Below are 27,986 nucleotides of genomic sequence, written 5' to 3'. Positions count from 1 at the left end.
GAAATCAAAGTTATTTTTGACCAAAGTTGAGGTCCGTGTATGTGTGTCCGAGATGTGAAAATGATACCAACCTCTCGAGGTTCATCTCTCGAAGCATATTCAATACCTTCCTCTGGTTCAAGCACATAATCGTTAGAGAGCTGTAAATCAAAGGAACACAAACATGTTTCAAGATGTTACATGTTTCAAGATGTTACATGTTTCAAGATGTTACATGTTTCAAGATGGTAGGTAAGACTAGCTAAGAGATTATGGCGTGTCCGAAGGAATCCAGCCAGATGCCAAAGCGAGATTAGTGTGGGACATCAGTCGTTGTACGTTCCTCTAGCATTCTCCAGGTAAAGGTAGAGATACAGGTTATGTTGTACTTTGTACATTTGGAGGTTTCATTATCCCAAGAATGTTGATTATATCTGGCTGGATTTGTAGACATAACAAAGCTCTGCAGAGTTAGACGCAACTTTTACGGTCACGAGATGAAGACCGCAGCACTAGTTCAGGTATAGTGCAAGAACCCAAAGAGGGTTGGAATGTTTGTATAAGCACCGAGCTTCAGTCTAAATGGAAGCAAAGCATCTCGCAGAAAGAGCCAATTTGGCTGGAGATTTTCCAGGTGGGAAGAGTTGAACGGCAAAAATACTGATGTAGATGGGAAGCAAAAAGGTGGGAAAAACATGGCGAATGACGACGGGAACAGGAGTACAAAAATAAGAATACTTACAGGCCCGGCCAAGGCAAGGCCAGCCAGGAATAGGAGCAAGAGAGCCCTCATCATGATGCCGGGTTTTCCTGCAGGAAGACAGCAGTTGAATATGAATACGTCCATTGTGTTCAAAAAAAATGTTTGTCATTTGTTCCTAAGGCTACAGACTGTTCAGACAGACAACATCCTATTGAAGCACATTACGCCATTTTGTTTAAATGCTTGTGAAAACTGTGGGCTGGCAGGATGGATTTTCAGGTACGCACACTAGTCTTTGAGGTGACTTACCCGGGTTCGAAACTCGACCCGATTTGATGTTTCGCATGCATGGCTGTCCATAGGGCCGTCCGCCAACCTGCATTCCATCCTTTGGAAGGAGGCTAAACCTAACGACCCATCAGACCAGCATTGTTGGATAAATCCCACAGTGTACCTTGATGAAGGCCAGGTACCCTTGCCAAATTACAAATTCCTATCACTTTCAGTTGCATATCCTGATGGAATGGCCAACAGCACTTCCCCCAAGCTCAGTGGCTGTCAAGTGTCTGGTGTGTGTGTGTGTGTGTGTGTGTGTGTGTGTGTGTGTGTGTGTGTGTGTGTGTGTGTGTGTGTGTGTGTGTGTGTGTGTGTGTGTGTGCTCTGTTACGTGTTTTAGCCCAAGTATTTTTTTAAAAAGTTTCTCCCCTGGAAACGTTTTTCGGCATGTCGTGAACCAACAGACTTTCTATCCGAAGAATGGGCCTCTAGCTATACAGTGCATTCAGAAAGTATTCAGACCCCTTCACTTTTTTCACATTTTGTTATGTTGCAGCCTTATGCTGAAATCGTTTAAATTCATTTTTTCCCTCATCAATCTGAACTCAATACCCCATAATGACAAAGAGAAAACAGGATTTTAGAAAGTTTTGCAAATTTATTAAAAATAAAAAACTGAAATATCACATTTACGTAAGTATTCATACCCTTTGCTATGTGTTACGTGGTCCCCTCAGTGCATACCAGGTCTCGGTGACCCCCGGACCGTGAGAGGACCTTCGCCAGCAAATAGTATTATATAGGCGCATTCGCCACGCAATCCATAGGAATTTCACCCAGGAGACAACTGATGTGCAAGTATATATTTCCAATGGTAATGATACCAAACACTTTCAAAGACACAACCACGGAGATTTTCCCCGAGCAATCAACAATACACAACCAGGCACAATCAATATTACAACCATGTGAACTCATCTACACAAACTCTAAGATGGCCATCTTAATCTTATACATTCCTCACGTGAGCCCCACTCCTGACTCCCTCCGTGGTCAATGTCTCTCCTCTCCGCACACGGGCGGTTGGACGAACCCCGGGCGGACGTGCTCCCAACGTGCCGTCTCGTACTGGGGCCGCGGCTGCAGCGCACCTCCTTGCCAAGCCACGGGGCAAACCCAGCGCGGCGTCCAACGGGCGCGAGGCCCAACGTGCGGACCCGTACGCGTCTTTGTAGACGGGGCAAAACCCAGCGCGGCTTCCGACGCGAGCGAGGCCCAACGTGCGGACCCGTACGCGTCTTTGTAGACGGGGCAAACTGTCCCGGACGCTTGGTTTCGTGCACGAACTCACGGTGACTGGACGTGTCAAAAGGTATTTACCGCCCAGGTAACTCCTCTCGCCAGACGTTTCGAAACGGCGCGTTTTCCACGCAGCGCAAGGTCGCTTCCACCTTTTGTCGGAGCGGGGCGAGGAAGAAGAAACCTCCTTCTTTCCCTCGTGTTTTTTCCTCCTCCCTTTCCGGTCACTTCCGTTTCCGGCCACTTCCGTTTCCTGCCACTCTTTCAGAAGGGCTCCTGACCCTCCAACCACAACAACTACCCAACAACTTAATATACTACACCCGGAAGCAAAGACCTGCATGGTAATTCACATTCATTCACATAAATATGTAACACTCCCCCCCTTCAAGAAAGAAAGTTTGAACCCAGCGAAAACTTTCTTTGCCGGCCAATTTGAAGAAACAAACCCAAATAACTCAACCCCCCCACATTATCAGTTCCCCCCGGGCACAGTTATCACTTAAAAATAAAGCCAGTTAAGCCACTCGATAGCACTTTTCCGGGAGGCCAAGCCGAGTATTCACTACATGGATGCCTTTAGGAACGCGGAGTTCACGGTTAGTCCGTGCAGGAAAGTTCTCTACATGGGCGCCTTGAGGAACGTGGAGTTCACGGTTAGTCCGTGCAGGAAAGTTCTCTACATGGGCGCCTTGAGGAACGTGGAGTTCACGGTTAGTCCGTGCAGGAAAGTTCACTACATGGACGCCTTTAGGAACGGCGTTCACGGTTAATTCGTGTAGGAATCTTGGCTCGGCGGCTCCGCCGCCTTCAGTGCTTCAACTTCTCAGAACGTCCCTAATAATTAGGGTGGGACCACTGGTCCCTGTAGTCCCCTGAATACCGGTCTTCTTCTCGGCCACTACTTTGCCCATTCTTCCTTCGGGAGCGGCCGTAACTCAGGGAGCCTCCATAATAATATTGACTGCGGCCACCACCAAAACTACCGCCCAGTTGTCCTCTCCTGTAGACCTCTCGACGCCTACGAAATGCCTTCCCTACTGTTATGGTCCGACCCTCCAAATCCTTGCCATTCCAATTCTTCTCTGCCTCTCTGGCGTCTTTTGTGCTGGCAAACGTGACAAAGCCGAACCCTCTTGACTGTTGCGTTTCCCAGTCTCTTACCAACCGCACTTCCACCAGCGGCCCATATCTGTTGAAGACAGAGGTCAGAACTTCTTCCTCTGTTTTGAAGTTCAGTCCCCCTACAAATAACTTGGCACTTTTGTCACCATCCCGAGCTGGTGTGGTGTTATTTTCCCTGCTGGGCTCTTTATCAACCCTCAGGTTACCATAAACTTGACCCCCGGCCAAATCATTCCCGAGAACCACAGATACACCCTCTACAGGAAACGTGGCTTGTAAACCGACGGTGACCGGTCCTGACACCAAATCGGACTCCAACTGGATGACCTGAAGGGGAGCACTAACACCGCCCCCGATCCCCTGTAAACGAACACTATCCCCCGTTGCCGTCTCCTCGGACCATGGCAAAATGCCTTCAAGCATTAAAGATTGATGGGCCCCTGTGTCTCTCAATATCCTAACCGGTCTCCGGTTAGTCGAGGCTCCATCCAGTGACACAAACCCCTCGGAAATAAATGGTTGGTAACCCTCTTGATGGCGATTTCTTACGCTAGCCATCGCATTCGGAGTTGTAATAGTCGGACTCCGCTCTGGGTTGTCCCTTTTCATGAGGTAACAACTGGACATCAAGTGTCCAGGTTTTTTGCAAAACGCGCAAGTAGGCCCGGAGGAAAAACTCGGGGTCTGCCTCGGGCCCCCCGAACTATAAGTTTGTCTTGGGCCCGCATCCCTCTGATTTCGAACCGGTGGGGTATCATAGTTGTCCCCATAATCATCTCGAGGCCGCCGCCATGTATGGTCGTTCTCCGCACCTGCTGTTCCCCACCTCCCCTGCGGAGATCTAGGCGAGGAGTTAGGTTCGTGGACCCCTATTCGGTGGGTTAAGGCATAATCATCTGCCATGGTGGCTGCGTCCCACAACTTTGGTACCTTCTTTTCCTGCAGGTACACTTTGATGTCCTCGTGGACACACTGCTGGAATTCCTCCACCAGGATCAAGTCCCGCAATGTCTCGAAGTCTTTCCCGACTCCTTTTGACTCACACCACCGATCAAACATGTTTTCTTTCACTCTGGCAAACTCCACATGGGTCTCACTCTCCCTCTTCCTGGCATTCCTGAATTTTTGCCTGTAAGCTTCCGGAACCAACTCATAGGCCTTGAGGATGTGCTTCTTCAGTACCTCATAATCTGCACATTGGTCCATTGGTAGCGCCGAATAAATTTCCTGAGCTTTCCCCACCAGCACACTTTGTACGAGTATGGTCCAGGCCTCCTCCGGCCAGTTTAATTGTCGAGCCACTTTCTCAAAGTGTGGGAAGAATTTCGCGACTTCCTTTTCACTGAACGGTGGAACCAGCCTCACATGTCTGCCCACATCCCAGGTTTTCTGGTGAGGTGTCGACCCCGTCAGCAAGGGTGGTGCCTCTCCCCGTTCTCTCATTAACTCCAGCTCCTTGAACTTGATTTCCCGCTGAAGCTCCATGTCACGTTCCTTTAATTCCCTTTCCGCTTTTCTCTCCTCTGCTTCGAGTTCCCTTGTTTTCATCCTTTCTTCTGCTTGTTTCTCTTCTCTCCTCTCCTCTGCTTTCCTTTCTTCTTCTGCTCTTTCCTTTTCTGCTTTCCTTTCTTCTTCTGCTCTTTCCTTTTCTGCTTTCCTTTCTTCTTCTGCTAACCTTTCCTGGAGTTCTCGTTCCACTCTCCTTTCCTCTGCTTGTTTCTCTTCTCTCCTCTCTTCTGCTTTCCTTTCTTCTTCTTTTAATCTTTCCTGGAGTTCTCGTTCCACTCTCCTTTCCTCTGCTTGCTTCTCTTCTCTTCTCTCTTCTGCTTTCCTTTCTTCTTCTTTGATCCGTTCCTGGCTCCGTAATTGCAACTCCAGTTTCCGGAGCTCCACGTCTTCTGGTTCTTCGGGTAGCCACTCCCAGGCTAACTCGTCCCATGTTCCTAATCCCACCATAGATTGTATCACCGTGGCCTGCAACTCTGCCTTCCTCAAATTAGTTCGGACCTCCAAGTTAAAATGTTTGGCCAATTTCAAGAGATCCGACTTTAGCAACGCTCGGAACTGTGCCTCACTCGGGGTTACCCCAAAGTTCTGTGCCACAAACGCCATGGTGCCTATCGTTAACACCTGTTAACCTTCACCCCAAGACTTTCCCCAATTTCTCAAAAAAAAATATTACCAATTAATAATTAATTAATAAATTTTAATTACCAAAAATATTATTATTTTATTATTTTATACACTTTTAGATCCCGGACGAGCCCCCAATTCTGTTACGTGGTCCCCTCAGTGCATACCAGGTCTCGGTGACCCCCGGACCGTGAGAGGACCTTCGCCAGCAAATAGTATTATATAGGCGCATTCGCCACGCAATCCATAGGAATTTCACCCAGGAGACAACTGATGTGCAAGTATATATTTCCAATGGTAATGATACCAAACACTTTCAAAGACACAACCACGGAGATTTTCCCCGAGCAATCAACAATACACAACCAGGCACAATCAATATTACAACCATGTGAACTCATCTACACAAACTCTAAGATGGCCATCTTAATCTTATACATTCCTCACGTGAGCCCCACTCCTGACTCCCTCCGTGGTCAATGTCTCTCCTCTCCGCACACGGGCGGTTGGACGAACCCCGGGCGGACGTGCTCCCAACGTGCCGTCTCGTACTGGGGCCGCGGCTGCAGCGCACCTCCTTGCCAAGCCACGGGGCAAACCCAGCGCGGCGTCCAACGGGCGCGAGGCCCAACGTGCGGACCCGTACGCGTCTTTGTAGACGGGGCAAAACCCAGCGCGGCTTCCGACGCGAGCGAGGCCCAACGTGCGGACCCGTACGCGTCTTTGTAGACGGGGCAAACTGTCCCGGACGCTTGGTTTCGTGCACGAACTCACGGTGACTGGACGTGTCAAAAGGTATTTACCGCCCAGGTAACTCCTCTCGCCAGACGTTTCGAAACGGCGCGTTTTCCACGCAGCGCAAGGTCGCTTCCACCTTTTGTCGGAGCGGGGCGAGGAAGAAGAAACCTCCTTCTTTCCCTCGTGTTTTTTCCTCCTCCCTTTCCGGTCACTTCCGTTTCCGGCCACTTCCGTTTCCTGCCACTCTTTCAGAAGGGCTCCTGACCCTCCAACCACAACAACTACCCAACAACTTAATATACTACACCCGGAAGCAAAGACCTGCATGGTAATTCACATTCATTCACATAAATATGTAACATATGACACTTGAAATTTAGCTCAGGTGCCTCCCATTTCTCTTGATCATCTTTGAGATGTTTCTACACCTTGATTGGAGTCCACCTGTGGTAAATTCAATTGATTGGACATGATTTGGAAAGGCACACACCTGTCTATATAAGGTCTCACAGCTGACAATGCATATCAGAGCAAAAACCAAGCCATGAGGTCGAAGGAACTGCCTGCAGAGCTCAGAGACAGGATTGTGTCGAGGGACAGATCTGGGGAAGCCTCCAAAAAAATCTCTGCTGCATTGAAGGTTCCCAAGAGCACAGTGGCCTCCATAATTCTTAAATGGAAGAACGTTGGAACAACCAGGACTCTTCCTAGAGCTGGCCGCCCGGCCAAACTGAGCAATCGGGGGAGAAGGGCCTTGGTAAAAGAGGTGACCAAGAACCCGATGGTCACTCTGGCTGAGCTCCGGAGATCCTGTGTGGAGATGGGAGAAACTTCCAGAAGGACAACCATCACTGCAACACTCCACCGATCTGGGCTATATGGCAGAGTGGCCAGACGGAAGCCAAACAGTTCAATATTGGTTTCATCAGACCACAGAATCTTGTTTCTCACAGTCTGAGAGGCCTTTAGGCGCTTTTTTGCAAACTCCAAGCGGGCTTTCATGTGTCTTTCACTGTCTTTCACCTCTGTCTGTTTGTTTGTCCGTTTGTGAACAAAATATCTCAAAACGTTGTGGACGGATTCGGACAAAATTTGGCAGAGATATAGCTTATGTGACAAGGACGAAATGATTAGATTTTGGTGAAGATCCGGATTCGGATCCGGGTTGTATAAATTTTAAAGTGATTCTTCACCATTGAGTGGTATGGCCAACCAGGTGGAGGTATGCTCTCTACTGAGTGCCGTTCTTGTAAGTTTCTGATTTTTGGATAAGGATTTCAATTTAACCAATTATCACTGGAATACCACTTCATCAATGACATCATATTTATCACCCTATATACCCCATGTGGAGTTGATGATATATGCCAAGTTTAAATTTTTTTTGCCGAGTGATTTTGGAGAAAATGATATTCAAATTTTTCCTTTTTATCCAATATTATTTAGTTTTATTTTATTTGTATTATTTTTATTTGTATTATTTGATATTATTTTGTGTTATTATTATTATTATTTGTATGTTTTATATTATTTTATTATTTTGTATTTATTATATTTTTTTATTTTGTATTATTTGTATTTTATTTTATTTTATTATTTTTATTTTATTGTATTATTTTATTTTTCCTTTTTATCCAATATGGCTGCCATACCATGTGACCAATGACGCAAGTGTTAGCAATAAAATATTATCCATGGGGAGCCTCTCCTATGATTAGAGTTTCGCATCGATTGGACAATTTTATGGTTGCAACTTTACAGTTGGACAATTGGTTGCAGAGAAAACCATTTTTAAAGCAAAAATATACAGATGCGGACACACACACACATAAATATACACATGCATGCATACATACATACATACATACATACATACATACATACATCCCATACATAAACACACACACCCATGACACATGCACATACACATACATACATACACACACCCATACACACATACATACAGTCACGTGAAAAAGTAAGTACACCCCATGTAAAGTTTTGACTTTTTCAACATATTTCAACATTCAGCTATTTGATCTTCATTTCAACAATATTGATAGATAAAGGTGATATAATATAACAAATATCATGAAACATTTACATTTTGTAGTCCATTGTATAATTTAAATAAACATAAATGCAAATTTCGCATGTGGAAAAAGTAAGTATACCCTTGGCTCCAATAGGTGGTATTTCCCCCTTTGGCAGAAACAACCTCAAGTAGGCGTTTCTTATAACTGTCTACCAGTCTCTGACATCGACTGGGAGAAATTTTTGCCCACTCCTCCATGCAGAATTCTTTCAGCTGTGCGATGTTGGAGGGGTTTCTTGCATGCACAGCTTGTTTCAAATCCCCCCACAACATTAAGATGGGATTTCGAGCCGTGGCTTTGACTTGGTGATTCCAGAACCCTCCATTTCTTTCTTTTCAGCCATTCCTTGGTGGATTTACTGGTATGTTTAGGGTCATTGTCATGTTGCAAGGTCCACCTTCGGTTGAGCTTCAACTTTCCGACAGATGGCCTCACATTATCCTCAAGCACCCTCTGGTACAATGAAGAATTCATAGTGGATTCTATGATGGTGAGCTGCCCAGGTCCTGATGCAGCAAAGCTGCCCCAAACCATAATATTTCCACCACCATGCTTTACAGTTGGTATCAGGTTCTTGTGGTCAAATGCTGTCTTTGGTTTTCGCCAAACATGTCTTCTGGTACTGTGGCCAAATAGCTCTACCTTTGACTCATCTGTCCAGAGCACATTGTTCCAGAAGTGCTGGTCTTTGCCTCGGTGTTCATTGGCAAACTTTAGTCTTGCCCTGATGTTCTTTCTGGACAGCAAAGGTTTCCTCCTGGCACACCTCCCATGGAGATCAAACTTGTGCAGCCTCTTTCTAATGGTAGACTCGTGCACTTTGACATCAACAGTGGCAAGAGCTACCTGTAGGTCCCGTGATGACATTCCGGGGTTCTTAGAGACTTCTTTCAGCATCTTGCGATTTGCTCTCGGGCTGAACTTGCTGGGGCGGCCTGGCCTGAACAAGTTGGCAGTTGTTTGGAATCTTCTCCACTTGTAGATGATCTTCCAGACAGTCGAATGATTGATTTCAAATTGTTTGGAGATCTTTTTAAATCCCTTCCCAGACTCGTAGGCATCTATAACCTTCTTTCTGAAGGCCTCAGAGAGCTCTTTTGATCTAGGCATGGTGACGCCGCACACTTCAACAACAAAGAGCAAACCAAACTAAATGTTTGAGGTTTAAATAAGTCAGGTTCCTCCAAGATCCTCTCTAACGATGGTCTAATCATTTGCACCTGAGCTGGTGCACCTGATTCTAATTTTAGGTATTTGAAGTGGTGATAAATGTGGGGGTGTACTTCCTTTTTCCACATGCGAAATTTGCATTTATGTTTATTTAAATTATACAATGGACTACAAAATGTAAATGTTTCATGATATTTGTTATATTATATAACCTTTATCTATCAATATTGTTGAAATGAATATCAAATAGCTGTATGTTGAAATATGTTGAAAAGTCATAACTTTACATGGGGTGTACTTACTTTTTCACGTGACTGTACATACATACATACATACATACATACATACATACATACATACATACATACATACACACCCATGACACATGCACATACACACATGCACACACACATATACACACACCCACACACACCCATACATACAATACACACACACACACACACACGCCTTGCATTCCCTTCGGGACGAGACTAATAAAGGAGGATGATATAAATGTTGTTTTCTTTTAATCGTTTTCAACAAAACTGGGTTTTTGTTTGACAAAGTTACTTTTATAAACGGCTACATTCTTGGAGTCCGCTCAGGAAAATGCAAAGGGTTGGACATGGAATAGGAATGTGTGTGACTAACTGAAGTCATTAGTTTCCTAGTCACGTGGTGGATAGTAGTAAACGCGCAATTTACTCCCTGGGTAGCAGTCTGGACTTTCACTTAAATTATTTCTCTACTTCCATTTAGAGTGTGTCGGGCTCTCTTAAACCTTTCAAAGATGGCCAAACACTCAGAAGCCGTGATGGACAGTTACAGTAACGTATTCACATGAGTTCAAGTCTCACGAAATCAATAAAAGTCGTTAATCAGAAAATATAAATGGTATAACCATTGTGGAGAGTTTCCATTTTTTGGGGATCATTATACAGTATGTTGGATGCCAGAGCTGGTGCCTTCTGGCAACGACACTTGTTAATCATCTTGAGGGGCATTGTGGGGCTCAAGGTGGAGAGGCAGTTTCCATTTTTATTATTTTATTTTTATTTTTATACAAGGTCGAGGCTCGTCGAAGAGTTAGGACACTAAACAGATCAGGACACAACACAGCAAAGAGAACAACAGGGGAAAGGGGAAACGCCAGCAGCAGGGCGGAGGGAGAAAGTGGATGGTGACGGACAAACAAGGGATGCAGGTAACGATGAGGGGTAAAGGAGAACGCAAGGGGTGGACAAGATGGGTATGTAAGCAAAGTTATGGGAAGGGTGGAGGGTGGTTTAACAGGTGTAGAAAAGATCATTATTTTGGATGGGGGATGATTTGAGATGGTGGTGAAGAGCTGTCTTAAAGACCTGGAGGGAAGAATGAGATTGAAGAGAGTATGGAAGGTGGTTCCACAGGTGGGGGAAAAAGAGACATAAACGAGTGGAGGTAGGCAGTGATCCTTTAGGTAGTTTCACCAGAATGGGGTTGCTGGTGGACCGTACATCCTGCAAGTACCTGGGAGGACAGAGCACGCAGAGGGCAGAGGTGCAAGAACAGGAATGGGGCAGAAGAACCCAAGCCTTGTACGATTTAAAAATTTGTGGCCGATTTGTCTGATTTGTGGAATCGAAAACTAAAATAGACTAGAGAAATGCGAAATGCGACGGTCTGCCTCCGCATAGGCCCACATCGAGTAGATGCCCTCGTTCACGGTCCTAAAAATAAACAAGTTTGATTTAAATCCCTTCAGCTGCTTTCAAGCATCACATTTTCACCAGCCATGACAGGTTTCACATCGATCGGTGAGGCAGTTTCAGAGAAGGGATTTTTTTAAATATCGGCTTTCAAGCTAACATGGCTGCCACACCACGTGACATATGACTTTTAAAAGTCCACTCTGAATATGTATGTGTCGGAGATCACATTTGTGAAGTTTCGGGTTGATCGGACAACGTTCGTTTTTCTATTCAAGATGGCTGCCAAACCACGTGACCTACGACATCATCATTTTCAAACGACATGCAACAATGGTGCTACAAGATGATATTTGTAAAATTTTACATCGATAGGGTAAGCGGTTTAAGAAATATAATTATTTAATATTTTCCTTCAATCCAATATGGCTGCCACACCATGTGACCAATGATATTTTTGTGATGAACTTTTAATCGCCATGCCTAATCAATGATGCATGTAAAATTTCGAGTCAATCGATTTGGTGGCTTGGGAGAAGATGTTTTTTAAAGGTTTTAGGTTAAATCCAATATGGCTGCCAAACCATGTGAGCTATGATGTCATAAATGCACTATTTCAATACAAATCGGTCATAGATCATGTGCATGCAATTTCAGATTTTTAGGAATAGGAATTTGATTTATATCATTTTTGGCTGGTATACCACTTCACCTATGATGTCATCATTATCTTGCTTTTGTTCCCCATTGGGACTGTTTGACAATGTGGCAAGTTTCAAATTTTTCCATTCGGCAGTTTCTGAGAAATATTTTTATTATTATTTGCATTTAATCCAAGATGGCTGCCATCCCATGTGACACCATGTGACAAATGACGGCACAATTATCATAAAAACATTCTGCATACACTACCGGTCAAAAGTTTTAGAACACCTACATTTTTCCAGTTTTTATTGAAATGTAAGCAATTCAAGTCTAGTGAATAACCTGAAATGGTACAAAGGTAAGCAGTAAACTGGTCGAGGTTAAAAAAAAAGTTTAGGTTCGCAAAAACGGGAAAATAATGTAAATTGCACAGTTATCTATCTATAATTCCAGTAATCTCTGTGTGTGTGTGTGTATGTGTGTGTGTATGTGTGTGTGTATGTGTGTGTGTATGTGTGTGTGTCTGTGTGTTTGTCTGTGACCGCTGTTTCTCGACAACCACGGGTCCGATATACTTGAAACTTGCCAGGTATATTGCTGGGGACCCGAGGATGTGCCTTTTCAAGGTTTCATATTAATCGGAGAAGTAGTTACCGAGCTATGGCGATTTCTTTACCAAACTCCGCAAGCCGTTCGCTTTGGACCAAACCATTTCATGTAAATAGAGGGGGGGGATTGTCACCGTACTCGCAAGCCGTTCGCTTTGGCTTTGCGAATGGACCAAACCATTTCATGTAAATAGAGGGGGGGGGATTGTCACCGTACTCGCAAGCCGTTCGCTTTGGCTTTGCGAATGGACCAAACCATTTCATGTAAATAGAGGGGGGGGATATAATTTTAGATATATATATAGTACGGGCACGCCCTAGTCTATCTATAATTCCAGTAATCTCTGTGTGTATGTGTGTGTGTCTGTGTGTGTGTGTGTGTGTGTGTGTGTGTGTGTTTGTCTGTGACCGCTGTTTCTCGACAACCACGGGTCCGATATACTTGAAACTTGCCAGGTATATTGCTGGGGACCTGAGGATGTGCCTTTTCAAGGTTTGAAATTAATCGGACAAGTGGTTCCCAAGATATGGTCACCGTACTCGCAAGCCGTTCGCTTTGGCTTTGCGAATGGACCAAACCATTTCATGTAAATAGAGGGGGGGGGGGGGTTCTACCGTACTCGCAAGCCGTTCGCTTTGGCTTTGCGAATGGACCAAACCATTTCATGTAAATAGAGGGGGGGGTTCTGTGGTCGTTACTGCCACGTGGTTTCAAAGTTTTTTTTTGTTGTTGTTGTTTGCACGCATGTTTTTTTGCACCCACGTACGGGCACGCCCTAGTCTATCTATAACTCCAGTAATCTCTGTGTGTATGTGTGTGTGTCTGTGTGTGTGTGTGTGTGTTTGTCTGTGACCGCTGTTTCTCGTCAACCACGGGTCCGATCTAATTGAAACTTGCCAGGTATATTGCTGGGGACCCGAGGATGTGCCTTTTCAAGGTTTGAAATTAATCGGACAAGTGGTTCCCAAGGTATGGTCACCGTACTCGCAAGCCGTTCGCTTTGGCTTTGCGAATGGACCAAACCATTTCATGTAAATAGAGGGGGGGGGGGGGGTTCTGTGGTCGTTACTGCCACGTGGTTTCAAAGTTGCCAATGGACCAAACCATTTCATGTAAATAGAGGGGGGGGTTCTGTGGTCGTTACTGCCACGTGGTTTCAAAGTTTTTTTTTGTTGTTGTTGTTTGCACGCATGTTTTTTTGCACGCACGTACGGGCAAGCACGTACGTGCGGGCACGCCCTAGTATTATAAAAAAGGCCTTCTTCAGGGAACAAGTAATGGGTTAACAAGTTACAGCTGTTCTGCAGCAATGTTATAATGCTGTTATTATAACACCTTTTTCTTCTTCTTCTTTAAAAGGCTGCTTTCGACTTGCTCACCAAATCTATCCATCCCAAAAAAAAATTCCATCTCCTATAGTGCGAGGTGTTGGGCTAGCGGCGAGGGTGCCAGCTTAGGATAGCCTAGGATCCTGGGTTCGAATCCCGGTCGATCGCTGAATTAACGCCAGGGGGGTTGACTCAGCCTGAAAACCATCCTTCAGAGGTCGGCTAATTGAGTACCAGTTCACTGGTAATTCCCTGTTTGTCGTTAAAGGCGGCAAAAAGGGTTGGCGTCAGGAAGGGCATCCGGCCGTAAAACATTGCTTCAAAAAGGGGACCGAAAAACAACAACAACCACGGTTCCCGAAAAAGGCCAACCCCCGCTTTGCGGGGAAAAATGGCCTCTAAAGGTGGTTATTTATATTATATTATATTATATTGCCTTTTTTCTACATTCCCTAAACTCTCCTGCACTCCATCCTCCATCCAGCGTCCTTAAACGTATTTTTAACTCGAAGGTCACAAGAAACTCATTTTGCAATAAATGTTCGTTTCCCATAAATCGTACACTTTCTAAAATCCAATCTCACCCCTCCCCTCCAAATCTTCCCCATAACCCCTCCCCTCCAAATCTTCCCCATCACCCCTCCCCTCCAAATCTTCCCCATCACCCATCCCTTTCAAATCTTCCCCCTTTCCCCTCCCCTCCAAATCCTCCCCATCACCCATCCCTTTCAAATCTCCCCCTTTTCCCCCTCCCTCCTAAACTACCCCCTCACCCCTCCCCTCCAAGACTCCCCCTCGCCCCTCCCCTCCTAGATTCCTCCCTCACCCCTCCCCTCCAAATCTCCCTCATATCCCATCCCTTACAAATCCCTCCCCTTGTCCCTTCCCTCCCAAACTCCCCCCTCGCCCCTCCCCTTCAAATCTCCACACCCTCATTTCTTCTCAATTTCCCCCCTCTCACTCCCCCTCCTCAAAGCGTCCTCCCCGCTTCTTCCCCCTTCCAACTTTCACCTCCATCTCCCCCAACCTTCTGCCTCGCTCTTCCCCCTCCTCAAATAACACCTCATTGTGCCTCACCCAATCACCATCAAACCTTTTGTCCGCCCCATCCTGCCTTCTCCAAGCTATTCTGAAATCTCTGACACACCTTCAACAGCTCTCCCTACCTCTTCCACCTCTTCCACATCTTACCCTACCCCTCCTCCCCCCTGTTCTGTATCCAAGGCTCCCCCTCCTCTTCATTAACGGTATGGACCTCAAACATCCAGGTCTTCGTTCAAACTTAACTGATCTCTCTATACAGGTTGCTTCTGTCAAACCAGACGTGATCTGCTTAAGGGTGCCTTCACATACACGGATTATTCTTACGAGTCCTTACGGATCGCCAACTCGTAGTCAATCGCAAGCATCCGTAAATAACGGAAGATGATTTTTGACATGTCAAAAGTTGTTGCGAGTTGTGACGAGTTATCTACGGATACCAGCGAGTTATTTACGGATGCTTGTGATTGACTACGAGTTGGCGATCCGTAAGGACTCGTAAGAATAATCCGTGTATGTGAAGGTTGCATAACAGAAACTTTCCTCCTTCATGATGTCTCTGATTCCTTAGTATCTCTCCCGGGTTACTCCCTCCTCCGGTATGATAGACCTGAGCCTCGTCCTGGAGGTGGGGTTGCTATCTTTATCAAAAACTCTCTTCCTCACTCGCCCTGCACTGCACTCTCTCCACCTCACCCCCAAGAATACCTCTGGCTACGGCTTCCCCTTCGCTCCCACCTCTTGTTCATATGTGTGTTGTACCGTCCACCAAACAGTGATGACTCCATCTACATCTCGCTGTCTGAAAATATGGACTAACTTCTATCTACTCATCCCAACTCTCTCTTCCTCATATGTGGTGATTTCAATTGTCACCATGCCAGTTGGCTGGGTGTGGGTACCTCTCTCACCAGCCATGGCTCCTCAGCAAAGGACTTCTGCGACTCACTGGGACTGACACAATCTGTCAATTTCCCGACACGGATCTCATTCAACAGAGCACCTTCTCTTCTGGACTTGGTCATGACAAACTTCCCTGAAAATGTCTGCTGCTCTTCTTCTGCTCCAATCGGATCATCTGATCATGTCCTTGTTAAAGTGGACATCTCTCTGACCATTCTCAGGGAGCCTGCTCAGCGTCGACGAGTCTGGCATTTCACTCAGGCCAACTGGCACGGTCTTCAAGCAGCCATCAATCATCTGGAGTGGTCTCCCATCTCTACCACCTCTGACATCAACTCAACCTGGGAATTCTTCCAAAGTAAATTGCTCTCTCTCATGCACAGATTTATCCCATCTCGTCTTCAGTTGTCATACCCTTCCTCCCGTCCATGGTACATGGAATCTTGTGGTGAGGCTGTTGCCCAGAAACAACTTGCCTTCGTCTCCTGGAAAGCAAATCCAACGGAAGGAAATCTCATTTCCTTTCACAAAGCCCGAAACAAGTGTGTGTCCACCCTCAGTAGAGCCAGGAAACAATATCTCTCCGTTCTCAAGACCGAACTCTCTTATCTGTTTCCCTCTTCCAAATCCTGGTGGCGTCTGGTCAAATCTTTTTCTGGTGTTTGTTCCCCCTCCATCCCATCCCTTACCTCAAACGGCTACACAGCTGACTCCGCACGTGAAAAAGCTGAATGCCTCAACTATGTGTTTGCCTCTAAATCTTGTGTCCCAAACCCACCCCTCTCTGTACCCACCATACCCAGTCGTACCCAGCTGCTCCTGGACTCTGTGTCCTTTCCTCCTGACAAGGTGGAAAAGTTTCTGTCAACCCTCGACTCTGATTCTGCAACTGGACCTGACGGCATCAGCCCACGGGTCCTAAAATCCTGTTCTTCCGCTCTTTCACTCCCTCTCTCTGTTCTCTTCACCCTCTCTTTTGCTCAAGGTCAACTGCCATCTGCTTGGAAATCAGCCAACATCACCGCTTTGCACAAAAAAGGTGCAAAAACAGATCCTAGCAACTACAGACCAATCAGCCTTCTCCCAATTATCAGCAAAGTCATGGAATCCATCATTGCTTCGGATATGAAATCTTTCCTCTTCTCCAATGGCTTGATCTCTGATCATCAATTTGGTTTCAGACCAGGTCACTCTACTCTGGACATGCTGCTTCTGCCGTCTCAACAATGGATGGAGGTCCTCAATGCCAAACAGGAAATTAGAGCTGTCTCCGTCGACATATCACGTGCCTTCGATATGGTCTGGCACCCCGCTCTGCTCACCAAACTCTCCTCCTTTGGTATCCATGGAAATCTCCACGCATGGCTGGCGGACTTCCTCTCTAGTCGTCGTCAACGTGTGGCCCTGAATGGGTTTCTCTCATCTCCTCTTCCTGTTCAGGCTGGAGTTCCCCAAGGCAGTGTTCTGGGCCCTGTGCTTTTTCTGGTCTTCATCAATGATCTCTCTGACTCTCTTGAAAATCCTCTCTATCTCTTTGCTGATGACTCCACTCTCTGCCGCTCCATTCCCCATCCCTCAGATCGGCAGTCTGCAGCCTCCTCACTCTCTGCAGACCTGGACAAAATCACAGACTGGGCAAACAAGTGGAACATGTCTTTCAATCCTGACAAATCTCACACTCTTACGATGTCTCTCCGAAAAGACCGAATGGACAACCCTCCCATCTACTTTCTGAATAATCTCTGATGCCTTGGTATCTCTCCCAGGTTACTCCCTCCTCCGGTATGATAGACCTGAGCCTCGTCCTGGAGGTGGGGCTGCTATCTTTATAAAAAACTCTTCCTCACTCGCCTTCCCTCCACCTCACCCCCAGGAATAACTTTGGCTACGGCTTCCCCTTCGCTCCCACCTTTTGTTCATATGTGTGTTGTACCGTCCACCAAACAGCGATGACTCCATCTACATCTCGCTGTCTGATAATATGGACCAACTTCTATCTACCCATCCCAACTCTCTCTTCCTCATATGTGGTGATTTCAATTGTCACCATGCCAGTTGGCTGGGTGTGGGTACCTCTCTCACCAGCCATGGCTCTTCAGCAAAGGACTTCTGCGACTCACTGGGACTGACACAATCTGTCAATTTCCCGACCCGGATCTCAGTCAACGGAGCATATTCTCTTCTGGATTTGGTTATGACAAACTTCCCTGAAAATGTCTGCTGCTCTTCTTCTGCTCCAATCGGCTCATCTGATCATGTGCTTGTCAAAGTGGACATCTCTCTGACCATTCTCAGAGAGCCTCCTCAGCGTCGACGAGTCTGGCATTTCACTCAGGCCAACTGGCACGGTCTTCAAGCAGCCATCAATCATCTGGCCTGGTCTCCCATCTCTACCGCCTCTGACATCAACTCATCCTGGGAATTCTTTCAAAGTAAATTGCTCTCTCTCATGCACAGATTTATCCCATCTCGTCTTCAGTTGTCATACCCTTCCTCCCGTCCATGGTACACGGAATCTTGTGGTGAGGCTGTTGCCCTGAAACAACTTGCTTTCGTCTCCTGGAAAGCAAATCCAACAGAAGGAAATCTCATTTCCTTTCACAAAGCCCGAAACAAGTGTGTGTCCACCCTCAGGAGAGCCAGGAAACAATATCTCACCGTTCTCAAGACCGAACTCTCTTATCTGTCTCCCTCTTCCAAATCCTGGTGGCGTCTGGTCAAATCTGTTTCTGGTGTTTGTTCCCCCTCCATCCCCTCCCTCACCTCAAACGGCTTAACGGCTGACTCCGCACGTGAAAAAGCTGAATGCCTCAACTCTGTGTTTGCCTCTAAATCTTGTGTCCCATACCCATCCCTCTCTGTACCCACCGTACCCAGTCGTACCCAGCTGCTCTTGGACTCTGTGTCCTTTCCTCCTGACAAGGTGGAAAAGTTTCTGTCAACCCTCGACTCTGATTCTGCAACTGGTCCTGACGGCATCAGCCCACGGGTCCTAAAATCATGTGCTTCCGCTCTTTCACTCCCTCTTGCTGTTCTCTTCACCCTCTCTTTTGCTCAAGGTCATCTGCCATCTGCTTGGAAATCAGCCAACATCACCGCTTTGCACAAAAAAGGTGCAAAAACAGATCCCAGCAACTACAGACCAATCAGCCTTCTCCCAATTATCAGCAAAGTCATGGAATCCATCATTGCTTCAGATATGAAATCTTTCCTCTTCTCCAATGGCTTGATCTCTGATCATCAATTTGGTTTCAGACCTGGTCACTCGACTCTGGACATGCTGCTTCTGCTTTCTCAACAATGGATGGAGGTCCTCAACGCCAAACAGGAAATTAGAGCCATCTCCCTTGACATTTCACGTGCCTTCGATACGGTCTGGCACCCTGCTCTGCTCACCAAACTCTCCTCCTTTGGTATCCATGGAAATCTCCACGCATGGCTGGCGGACTTCCTCTCTGGTCGTAGTCAACGTTTGGCCCTGAATGGGTTTCTCTCATCTCCTCTACCTGTTCAGGCTGGAGTTCCCCAAGGTAGTGTTCTGGGCCCTGTGCTTTTTCTGGTCTTCATCAATGATCTCTCTGACTCTCTTGAAAATCCTCTCTATCTCTTTGCTGACGACTCTACTCTGTCGCTCCATTCCTCATCCCTCAGATCGGCAGTCTGCAGCCTCCTCACTCTCTACAGACCTGGACAAAATCACAGACTGGGCAAACAAATGGAACACGTCTTTCAATCCTAATAAATCTCACACTCTTACGATGTCTCTCCGAAAAGACCGACTGGAAAACCCTCCCATCCACTTTCTGAATAATCCTCTCCAAGAAGTTCTGTCACTCAAGCTTTTGGGTCTCACTATTTGCCATGATCTTTCCTGGGAAAACCACATTTCAAATCTGGCCTCCAAAGCCAGTCGCCGACTGGGCATCCTCCGTCGTGCGAAGTCCTTCCTTGGCACACCTGAGCTCCTCACCACATACAAGGCTTTCTTCCGCAGCTCAATGGAATACTGCTCTCCCCTCTGGGCTGGTGCTCCTGCCTCACACGTAGCCCGTCTTCACGCTGTTGAAACCAAAGCGTTCAGAATCATTGGAATCTCCCGCGATGAAGCTAACTCCAAGGGCCTTTCACTCACTCACCGCAGGCAGGTTGGTGGTCTTTCCGTCTTCTACCGACTCCTCTCTGGCCTTGCCCCCCCAGCCCTCTCTGGGCTCTGTCCCCCAAATATTCCTACAGGTCGCACAAGATCTGCCTGCAACCCTCTTATGGTTAAACTGCCAAAATCAAGACTTTCTGCTCACCTTGACTCCTTCATTCCTCTTTTCTCCCGCCTCTGGAACAAACTCCCTCACTCTCTTCAATCCCACTCCACCCTCCAGGTCTTTAAAACAGCTGTTCACCACCATCTCTTATCCTCCCCCATCCAAAACCTTGATCTTTTCTACCCCCGCTAATTTCGGTCCCCTTGTGTTTTATACTTCTCCCAACCCCCCCCCCCCCCCCTTCCCACACCTCCTGCCCCCAAGCCCTCTCCCTCCCACACTTCTCCCTGCTCTCAAATGTTGTGGTTGTGTGCTTCCCCTTCTCTCCCCATCTTGTCTTCCGCTCCCTCTTTTTGTATATTTTGTTTGTCTGGTTGATTTGTTTGTGAAATAAATGTTAGCTCTTTCACGAGCCTCGATTCAGTATACCAAAAAAAAAAAAAAAAAAATCCTCTCCAAGATGTTCTGTCACTCAAGCTTTTGGGTCTCACTATCTGCCATGATCTTTCCTGGGAAAACCACATTTCCAAGCTGGCCTCCAAAGCCAGTCGCCGACTGGGCATCCTCCGTCCTGCGAAGTCCTTCCTTGGCACACCTGAGCTCCTCACCATATACAAGGCTTTCATCCGCAGCTCAATGGAGTACTGCTCTCCCCTATGGGCTGGTGCTCCTGCCTCACACCTAGCTCGTCTTCACGCTGTTGAAACCAAAGCGTTCAGAATCATTGGAATCTCCCGCGATGACGCTATCTCCGAGGGCCTTTCACTTAATCACCGCAGGCAGGTTGGTGGTCTTTCCGTCTTCTACCGACTCCTCTCCGGCCTTGCTCCCCCAGCTCTCTCTGGGCTCTGTCCCCCAAATATTCCTGCAGGTCACACAAGATCTGCCTGCAACCCTCTTATGGTTAAACTGCCAAAATCAAGACTTTCTGCTCACCTTCACTCCTTCATTCCTCTTTTCTCCCGCCTCTGGAACAAACTCCCTCACTCTCTTCAATCAACTCCTCCCTCCAGGTCTTTAAAACGGCTGTTCACCACCATCTCTTGTCTTCCCCAATCCAAAACCTTGATCTTTTCTACCCCCGCTAATTTCACCCCAAATCCACTTTTTTGAGGTGACTTTTGACTTCTTTCCTGGAAGTCCTTGGTGTCCTTGCGTTTTATACCTATCCTGCCTCCCCCCAGGCCCTCTCCCGATGGCCCTGCTCTCAAATGTTGTGTTTGTGTGCTTCCTCCCCTTCTCTCCCCATCTTGTCGACCGCTCCCCATTTTATATACTTTGTTTGCTTGTTTGTTTGATTTGTTTGTTTGATAAATGTTAGCTCTTTCACGAGCCTCGACTCTGTACACAAAAAAAAAAAAAAAAAAAAAAGTAAGTAAATTAAGCCTTGAAAGTTGATGCAAACAATTCATACTGGTGTCCCAACCTCTGCTGATTACTTGATTACAAACCCCCTGTCTGTATAAAAGCAGTATTGGAACAAACTGTTATTACACCCTCTGAAGCATTATTTGGACAATATTGCACTGCAGGAAGTAGTATATTGGAAACTGGAGGAAGCTCTGACAGGAAGAGGTCTGGCAGACCCAAAGCAACAACAGAATCAGAAGACAAGTTTCTGAGAGTCAACAGCTTGCGTGATTGGCGGCTCACAGGTCAACAGCTTCAAGCACAGCTTAACACTGGTCGAAGTAAGCAAGTCTCAGTTTCAACTGTGAAGAGAAGACTTCGAGCTGCAGGTTTGACATGTCGAGTGGCAGTAAGAAAGCCATTGCTAAGATGGCAAAATAAGTAAAAGAGGCTTGCCTGGGCCATGAAGCACCGCCAGTGGACTACTGAAGCCTGGAAGAAGGTCTTATGGACCGATACATCAAAATTTGAAATCTTTGGTTCATCACGCAGGGTTTTTGTATGCCGTCGAATAGGTGAAAGGATGGTTCCTCAGTGTGTGACACCAACTGTCAAACATGGAGGAGGAAGCGTGATGGTCTGGGGCTCTTTTGCTTGATCCAGAGTCGGCGACTTGCACAGAGTGACTGGCACCCTGAACCAAAAGGGCGACCACAGCATTTTGCAGCGCCATGCAATACCCTCTGGTATACGCCTAGTTGGTCAGGGGTTCATCCTACAGCAAGATAATGACACTAAACACACCTCCAGGCTATGTCAAAACTACCTTCGAGGAAAAGAACAAGACGGTAGGCTTCAAATCATGGAATGGCCAGCACAGTCTCCAGACTTAAACCCCATCGAGCTGTTTTGGGATGAACTGGACAGAAGGGTGAAAGCAAAGCAACCTACAAGTGCAACACATTTGTGGGAACTCCTGCAACAGTGTTGGGAAGAACTTCCCGAACAATATTTGATTTCCATTGTAGAAAGAATGCTACGAGTGTGTTCGGCGGTGATATCTGCAAAAGGTGGCTACTTTGCTGAGTCAAAAATTTAAATTAAATTTTGTTAAACAAAATGATTCTATGATTTATTTTTTATCTCCAATTGTTTATTTGTTCTATGCTTAATTTCAGAGTACATCGAGACATTAAACTGCGTAAATTTCATTAAAAACTGGAAAAATTGAGGTGTTCTAAAACTTTTGACCGGTAGTGTAGATGTCACTCCTACCCTGAAAGTTTCCGCTCGATTGGACATGTGGTTGCTGATAAAAATGAAGTTTATCCTGTACGGACGGACAGACAACCCGAAAACATAATGCCTCCGACCACCTTCAGGGGCGGAGGCATAAAAAGAATGAGAGAGGAATGATCTCATGGCCGAGATCTCATGGCATGACCGGCACGCACAATGATGTCCTCTGTGCAGCACTTCAGCGGAAGCTCAAGGACATACAGGCCTTGCATTCTATTCACAACCAACTCCTTTCTGTGACCTACTTTGGTAAGTTTTGATGAGCGTCAAGGCCACCATAAAGATATGATGTTCTACAGTATCAATGGTGTGGACGGACGTTAAACTGGGTGACCCGTCTGCCAGCATTAGTTAGTGGAAGTGAAATATCACAAAGAGTTGGTGAGTTATCACCGGAATCCTGGCCAAATTACAAACTCCTACAGAAAGAATATGTGGGTAGCAGGTGGTGTTGTCTTCTGGAATATCTCCTGACACTTGCATGTCATGTGTGAACAGGAGTCTTCATCTTTGAAGGAAAACCACGAGACATCTTGATGCAGATAAGTTAACCTGTTGCTCTATTGCATAATATGGGCTGAATATCCATCCCATAGCTTGGAATGGGGTCAATGGGAAAGGCAGATCCCTTCCAGACATCGCACTCGATGACCGAAGTCGATGATATGCATCAATAGATGCTGCACGAGCAAATATTTCAATCATGAAATTGGCACGCAGTTTTGTGAAAGAATGATAAACAAAAGGGGGGTAACATCAGCCACATCACGAGCTTTTTCCGATTCAGGTCCTGCAAGCCATGGACGTTTCCCAGACAGCTGTCTCACTGGGTTACTATCCGGAGCTGCCCTTCTCCACGGCCCACATTCGGAACTCCTTTCTCAATGGTAAGATTGTTTACGCCCCTGGGTATGCCAAAGACCGTTTCACAGTGACAGTTGGCGTGCTGTTGCTCGCAGGACTTGCGAAATGTTTCAAGTTTCCAACTGTATATAAGGCACGCTCCTGATACACCCTAGTGTTCGGTGCACACTGATGTCTGGGTGTCCACACCATTCCTGATATTCATTAGTTCCCATAGACTTATCCCTGTACCATTCCTGTACCATTCCTGATAAACATCATTGGTTTGGGTGAGCAATGACGGAGCAGGCCAACTTTAACAGAAAGTCTCAAATAGCACTTCATTGCGAGTTTGGTTGGATTGTATTCTTCATCATAATAAGTTAACATCTTGGATGTATGGAAGTTATAAGGTCTTGGTCATGTGAGATTGTTTTTTTGTCTTGGGAGGCCGTTTTCTAGGCCACTTTTGAGGGCTTGTGGACAAAGTCTTTGGAAGAGTTATGCAGCTGGGATTTTATAGGTTCACGTAGAAAGACAGTTGACAGAAAGAAAACTCTTGGCAGAGGCAGTAGTTAAGGCAAGTAGGCCCTTGGCAGGGCACCGGGTGCCCATGACAAGTCACGAATGCTACTGTGGCTGGGAGCCAACCCTGCACAGTTCATATATATATATATATATATATATATATATATATATATATATATATATATATATATATATATATATATATATATATATATAAATATATAACCACCTTTAGGGCCATTTTCCCCGCAAAGCGGGGGTTGGCCTTTTTCGGGAACCGTGGTTGTTGTTGTTTCTCGGTCCCCTTTTTGAAGCAATGTTTTACGGCTGGATGCCCTTCCTGACGCCAACCCTTTTTGCCGCCTTTAACGACAAGCAGGGAATTACCAGTGAACTGGTACTCATTAGCCGACCTCGGAAGATGACAGGCTGAGTCAACCCCCCTGGCGTTAATTCAGCGATCGACCAGGATTCGAACCCAGGATCCAAGGTATCCTAAGCCGGCACCCTAGCCGCTAGCCCAACACCAGGGTATATATAATATATATATTGAAGGAGTGGCGCTCCAACGCGAGTCGAAAGAAGTGACGCGACCAAAGACGGAATTCGTCCGAGTTGCTTTATTGAAACAAAACAGCTCAGGTATTCTGACAAAAGCCCGTTTATCGGGCAGGCAATATACATACACATTTATGTCGGGAAGTTTGCCCGGCACAAGCTATACCGGGCATGCCCGGGTGTCAAGGGCGAGCCTTGGAAAGGCGAGTCTGGACCTGCCCCGGGCGTGTTTGGCTGCGGCCTGGCAAGTCGAGGCTGGGCGTGCCCCGGGCGCTCTGGACGAGCACTGGAAAGGCGAGAGCGGGCATGCCCGGACGCTCTGGGCGAGCCCTGGAAAGGCGATAGCGGGCATGCCCGGACGCTCTGGGCGAGCCCCTGGAAAGGCGATAGCGGGCATGCCTGGACGCTCTGGGCGAGCCCTGGAAAGGCGATAGCGGGCATGCCGGACGCTCTGGGCAAGCCCTGGAAAGGCGAGAGGCGGGCATGCCCGGGAAAGACGAGACCGGGCCGTGCCCGGGAGGTTCGGGCGTGCCCGGGAACAGTGAGTCCGGGCATGCCCAGGAGAGGCGCGTCTGGCCGTGTTCTGGCCGGTGCAAGGCGATTGTGTGCATCCAGCGGTAACCGCTACACACGCCCCTCCAGAATCGACCTGCACCGGCAGGGTCAAATTAAGGGGGGTCCAGATGACCCGGCCGAAGCGACCCCTGGAGGGTCGTGGGGAGGGGTCCGACGTGGTGGTGGGTGGTCGAGCGGTGGGGAACTGTGGATGGGGGGCGGCCTCGCCGCGGAGGAAGGGCCAACCGTGGTGGTCGGTCGACGTCCATGTGCGCCGGTTTGAGGCGGTCCACAGAGATACGGTCCGACCGGCCGCCAACGTCGACGACAAAGGACTTGTCGCCCCCGTCGCAGGACCCGGAAGGGCCCGTCGTACGGCGGCCGGAGTGGCCCCCGGTGCGCGTCATGACGCACAAAGACGTACTCCGCTGTGCGAAGCGCCGGGGGGGACGTAGGACTTGGGGGCCACCGTGGCGGGACGTTGGCACGGGGGCAAATCGGCGGGCGGCCTCCTGGAGGTCCGAGCGCTGGTGTGCAGCGGACCAGGGGACTGGTAGCATCGGGCACGAACTCGCCCGGGACGCGGAGCGGCTGGCCGTAGACGAGCTCGGCGGCGGACGCCCGGAGGTCCTCCTTGGGGGCCGTGCGGAGGCCCAAAGGACCCATGGCAGCCGGTTCGGTTCCAACCGTCGTCCTGAAGGCCGGCCATGAGTGCGGCCTTCATGGAGCGGTGAAACCGCTCGCACAACCCTTTGGCTTGGGGGTGGTAGGCCGTGGTGCGGTGCAGCGTGACCCCCAACGAGCGGGCGACCGCGCCCCAAAGTTCGGACGTGAACTGTGGGCCGCGGTCGGGACGAGATGTCTGCCGGTGCGCCGAAGCGCGCGAACCCAGGTGGCGATGAACGCCTGCGCCACGTCGGCGGTGGTGGTGGAGGTGAGGGGCACGGCCTCCGGCCACCTGGTGGTCCCTGTCCACCCATGGTGAGCAGGTGGGTGAACCCCTGCGATGGGGGCAGGGGACCCACCAGGTCCACGTGGACGTGGTCGAAACGCCGTGCAGGCAACGGTGAAAGGTGCCAGCGGGGCCTGGGTGTGGCGGTGGACCTTGGCCCGCTGGCAGCCGTGCAGGCGTTGGCCCAGTCGCGGACGTTCCGTCGAAGGCCGTGCCAGACGAAACGCGCCGACACCAGCTTCTGAGAAGCTTTCCGGCCCGGGTGAGAAGGCCGTGGATGGAGGCGAAGATGCGGGCGCTGCCAGGAAACGGGCACGATGGGGCGAGGCTGGCCCTGGGAGACGTCGCAGAGCAGGACGGTGCCCGTGAAGGGGATGTCGGCCAGGCGGAGGCCCGTTGTCCGCCGCCCGGAGGGCCTGCACCGAGGTGTCGGTGGTCCTGGTCGGCGCCAATGAGCGCGAAGTCCACGCCGAGGTGGACCGCGTTCGCAGCTGGCCCGAGAAAGACAGTCGGCCACAGCGTTGTCCTTTGCTTGCTGCACGTGCCGGATGTCCGTGGTGAATTCCGGACACGGCGGAGAGGTGGCGCTGCTGCGGGCCGACCACGGCTCCGTGACTTTGGCCATTGCGTAGACCAACGGCTTGTGGTCGACGAAAGCCGTGAACGGGCGGCCCTCCAGGAGGTGTCCGGAAATGGCGAACGGCCCAGTAATAGACCGAGCAGCTCGCGGTCGAACGTGCTGTATTTTACACTCGTTCGGCCGGAGCTGCCGGCTGAAAAAAGCGAGTGGCTGCCAAACCCCGTCCACCCATTGTTCATGGACGGCGCCCACCGCGTAGTTGGAGGCGTCCGTCGTAAGGGCGATGGGCGCGTTGAGCACCGGGTGAGCCAGCAGCGTTGCGTCGGCGAGGGCCCGTTTTGCGCTCACGAAGGCCGCGTCCATGGCCGCGGACCAAAACGATGTCATGCTTGGCCGGCTTGCCCCGGAGGGCCGTAAAGGGGCCGCATGAGCTGAGCAGCGCGGGGCACGAATCGGTGATAAAAATTCACCATGCCGAGGAACTCTTGTAGGGCCTTGATGGAACGGGGACGCGGGAACGTGGTGATGGCCTCGACCTTGGTCGGCAGCGGCACGGCCCCGGTCTTGGTGATGCGGTGGCCCAAAAAGTCAACGGTCGTCGTGCCGAAGTGGCATTTGGCCGGGTTGACAATTAAGCCGTGCTCGCTGAGAGCGACTGAACAGTGTTCGGAGGTGGAGGAGGTGCTCGGCGCGGGACGTGCTGGCGACGAGGATGTCGTCCAGATAGACGAAAAGAAATGGCAGGTCGCGCAGCACGCCGTCCATTAAGCGCTGGAACGCCTGGGCCGCGTTCTTGAGGCCAAACGGCATCCTCAAAAATTCGAACAGGCTGAACGGCGTGATGACGGCCGTCTTCGGGACGTCGGCCGCCCGGACAGGTACCTGGTGGTATCCCCGTATCAGGTCAATTTGGAAAATATGACCCGTCCCGCCAAACGGGCGGAAAAGTCCTGGATGTGCGGGATCGGGTACCTGTCGGGGTGGTAGCATCGTTGAGGCGGCGGTAGTCGCCACACGGGTGCCATCGCCCCCCGGCTTTGGCACGATGTGCAGTGGTGAGGCCCACGCGCTATTGGAGCGCCGCACGATGCCGAGGTGCTCCAACGCGTCGAACTCGGCCTTTGCCACGGCGAGCTTGGCCGGGTCGAGGCGGCGGGCCCCTGGCGTAGACCCGGCGGGCCCGTAGTGGGTATGTGGTGCTCGATCCCATGCCGCACTGCGACGGCCGAAAACGTCGGCCGTGTGAGGGCCGGAATTCCGCGAGCAGGCGAGCGAACTCGTTCGCCATCGGGAGGGCGCATGCCAGTTCGGTCGGCGCGGAGCTGCTCA

At 48.8% G+C, this 27,986-nt stretch overlaps 1 protein-coding gene across 1 annotated transcript in view; it reads right to left on the bottom strand.

The window, feature by feature from the left end:
- SPARC (secreted protein acidic and cysteine rich) overlaps positions 1-27,986 on the bottom strand; it is a 55,082-nt gene that overhangs the window by 22,592 nt on the left and 4,504 nt on the right. The window contains exons 2-3 of the mRNA XM_068113911.2: positions 722-789; positions 72-140 (exon numbers count right to left, since the gene is read on the bottom strand). Coding sequence (XP_067970012.2) covers positions 72-140; positions 722-775 — 123 coding nt within the window. The 5' untranslated portion in view covers positions 776-789. The remainder of the gene's footprint in view (positions 1-71; positions 141-721; positions 790-27,986) is intronic.

Source organism: Myxine glutinosa, chromosome 4, assembly GCF_964187855.1.
Source record: "Myxine glutinosa chromosome 4, kmMyxGlut1.1, whole genome shotgun sequence".
Taxonomy (NCBI): Eukaryota; Metazoa; Chordata; class Myxini; order Myxiniformes; family Myxinidae; genus Myxine; species Myxine glutinosa.
The sequence above is the reverse complement of the archived record's forward strand: the minus strand, read 5'-3'. Positions and strand labels throughout refer to the sequence as shown.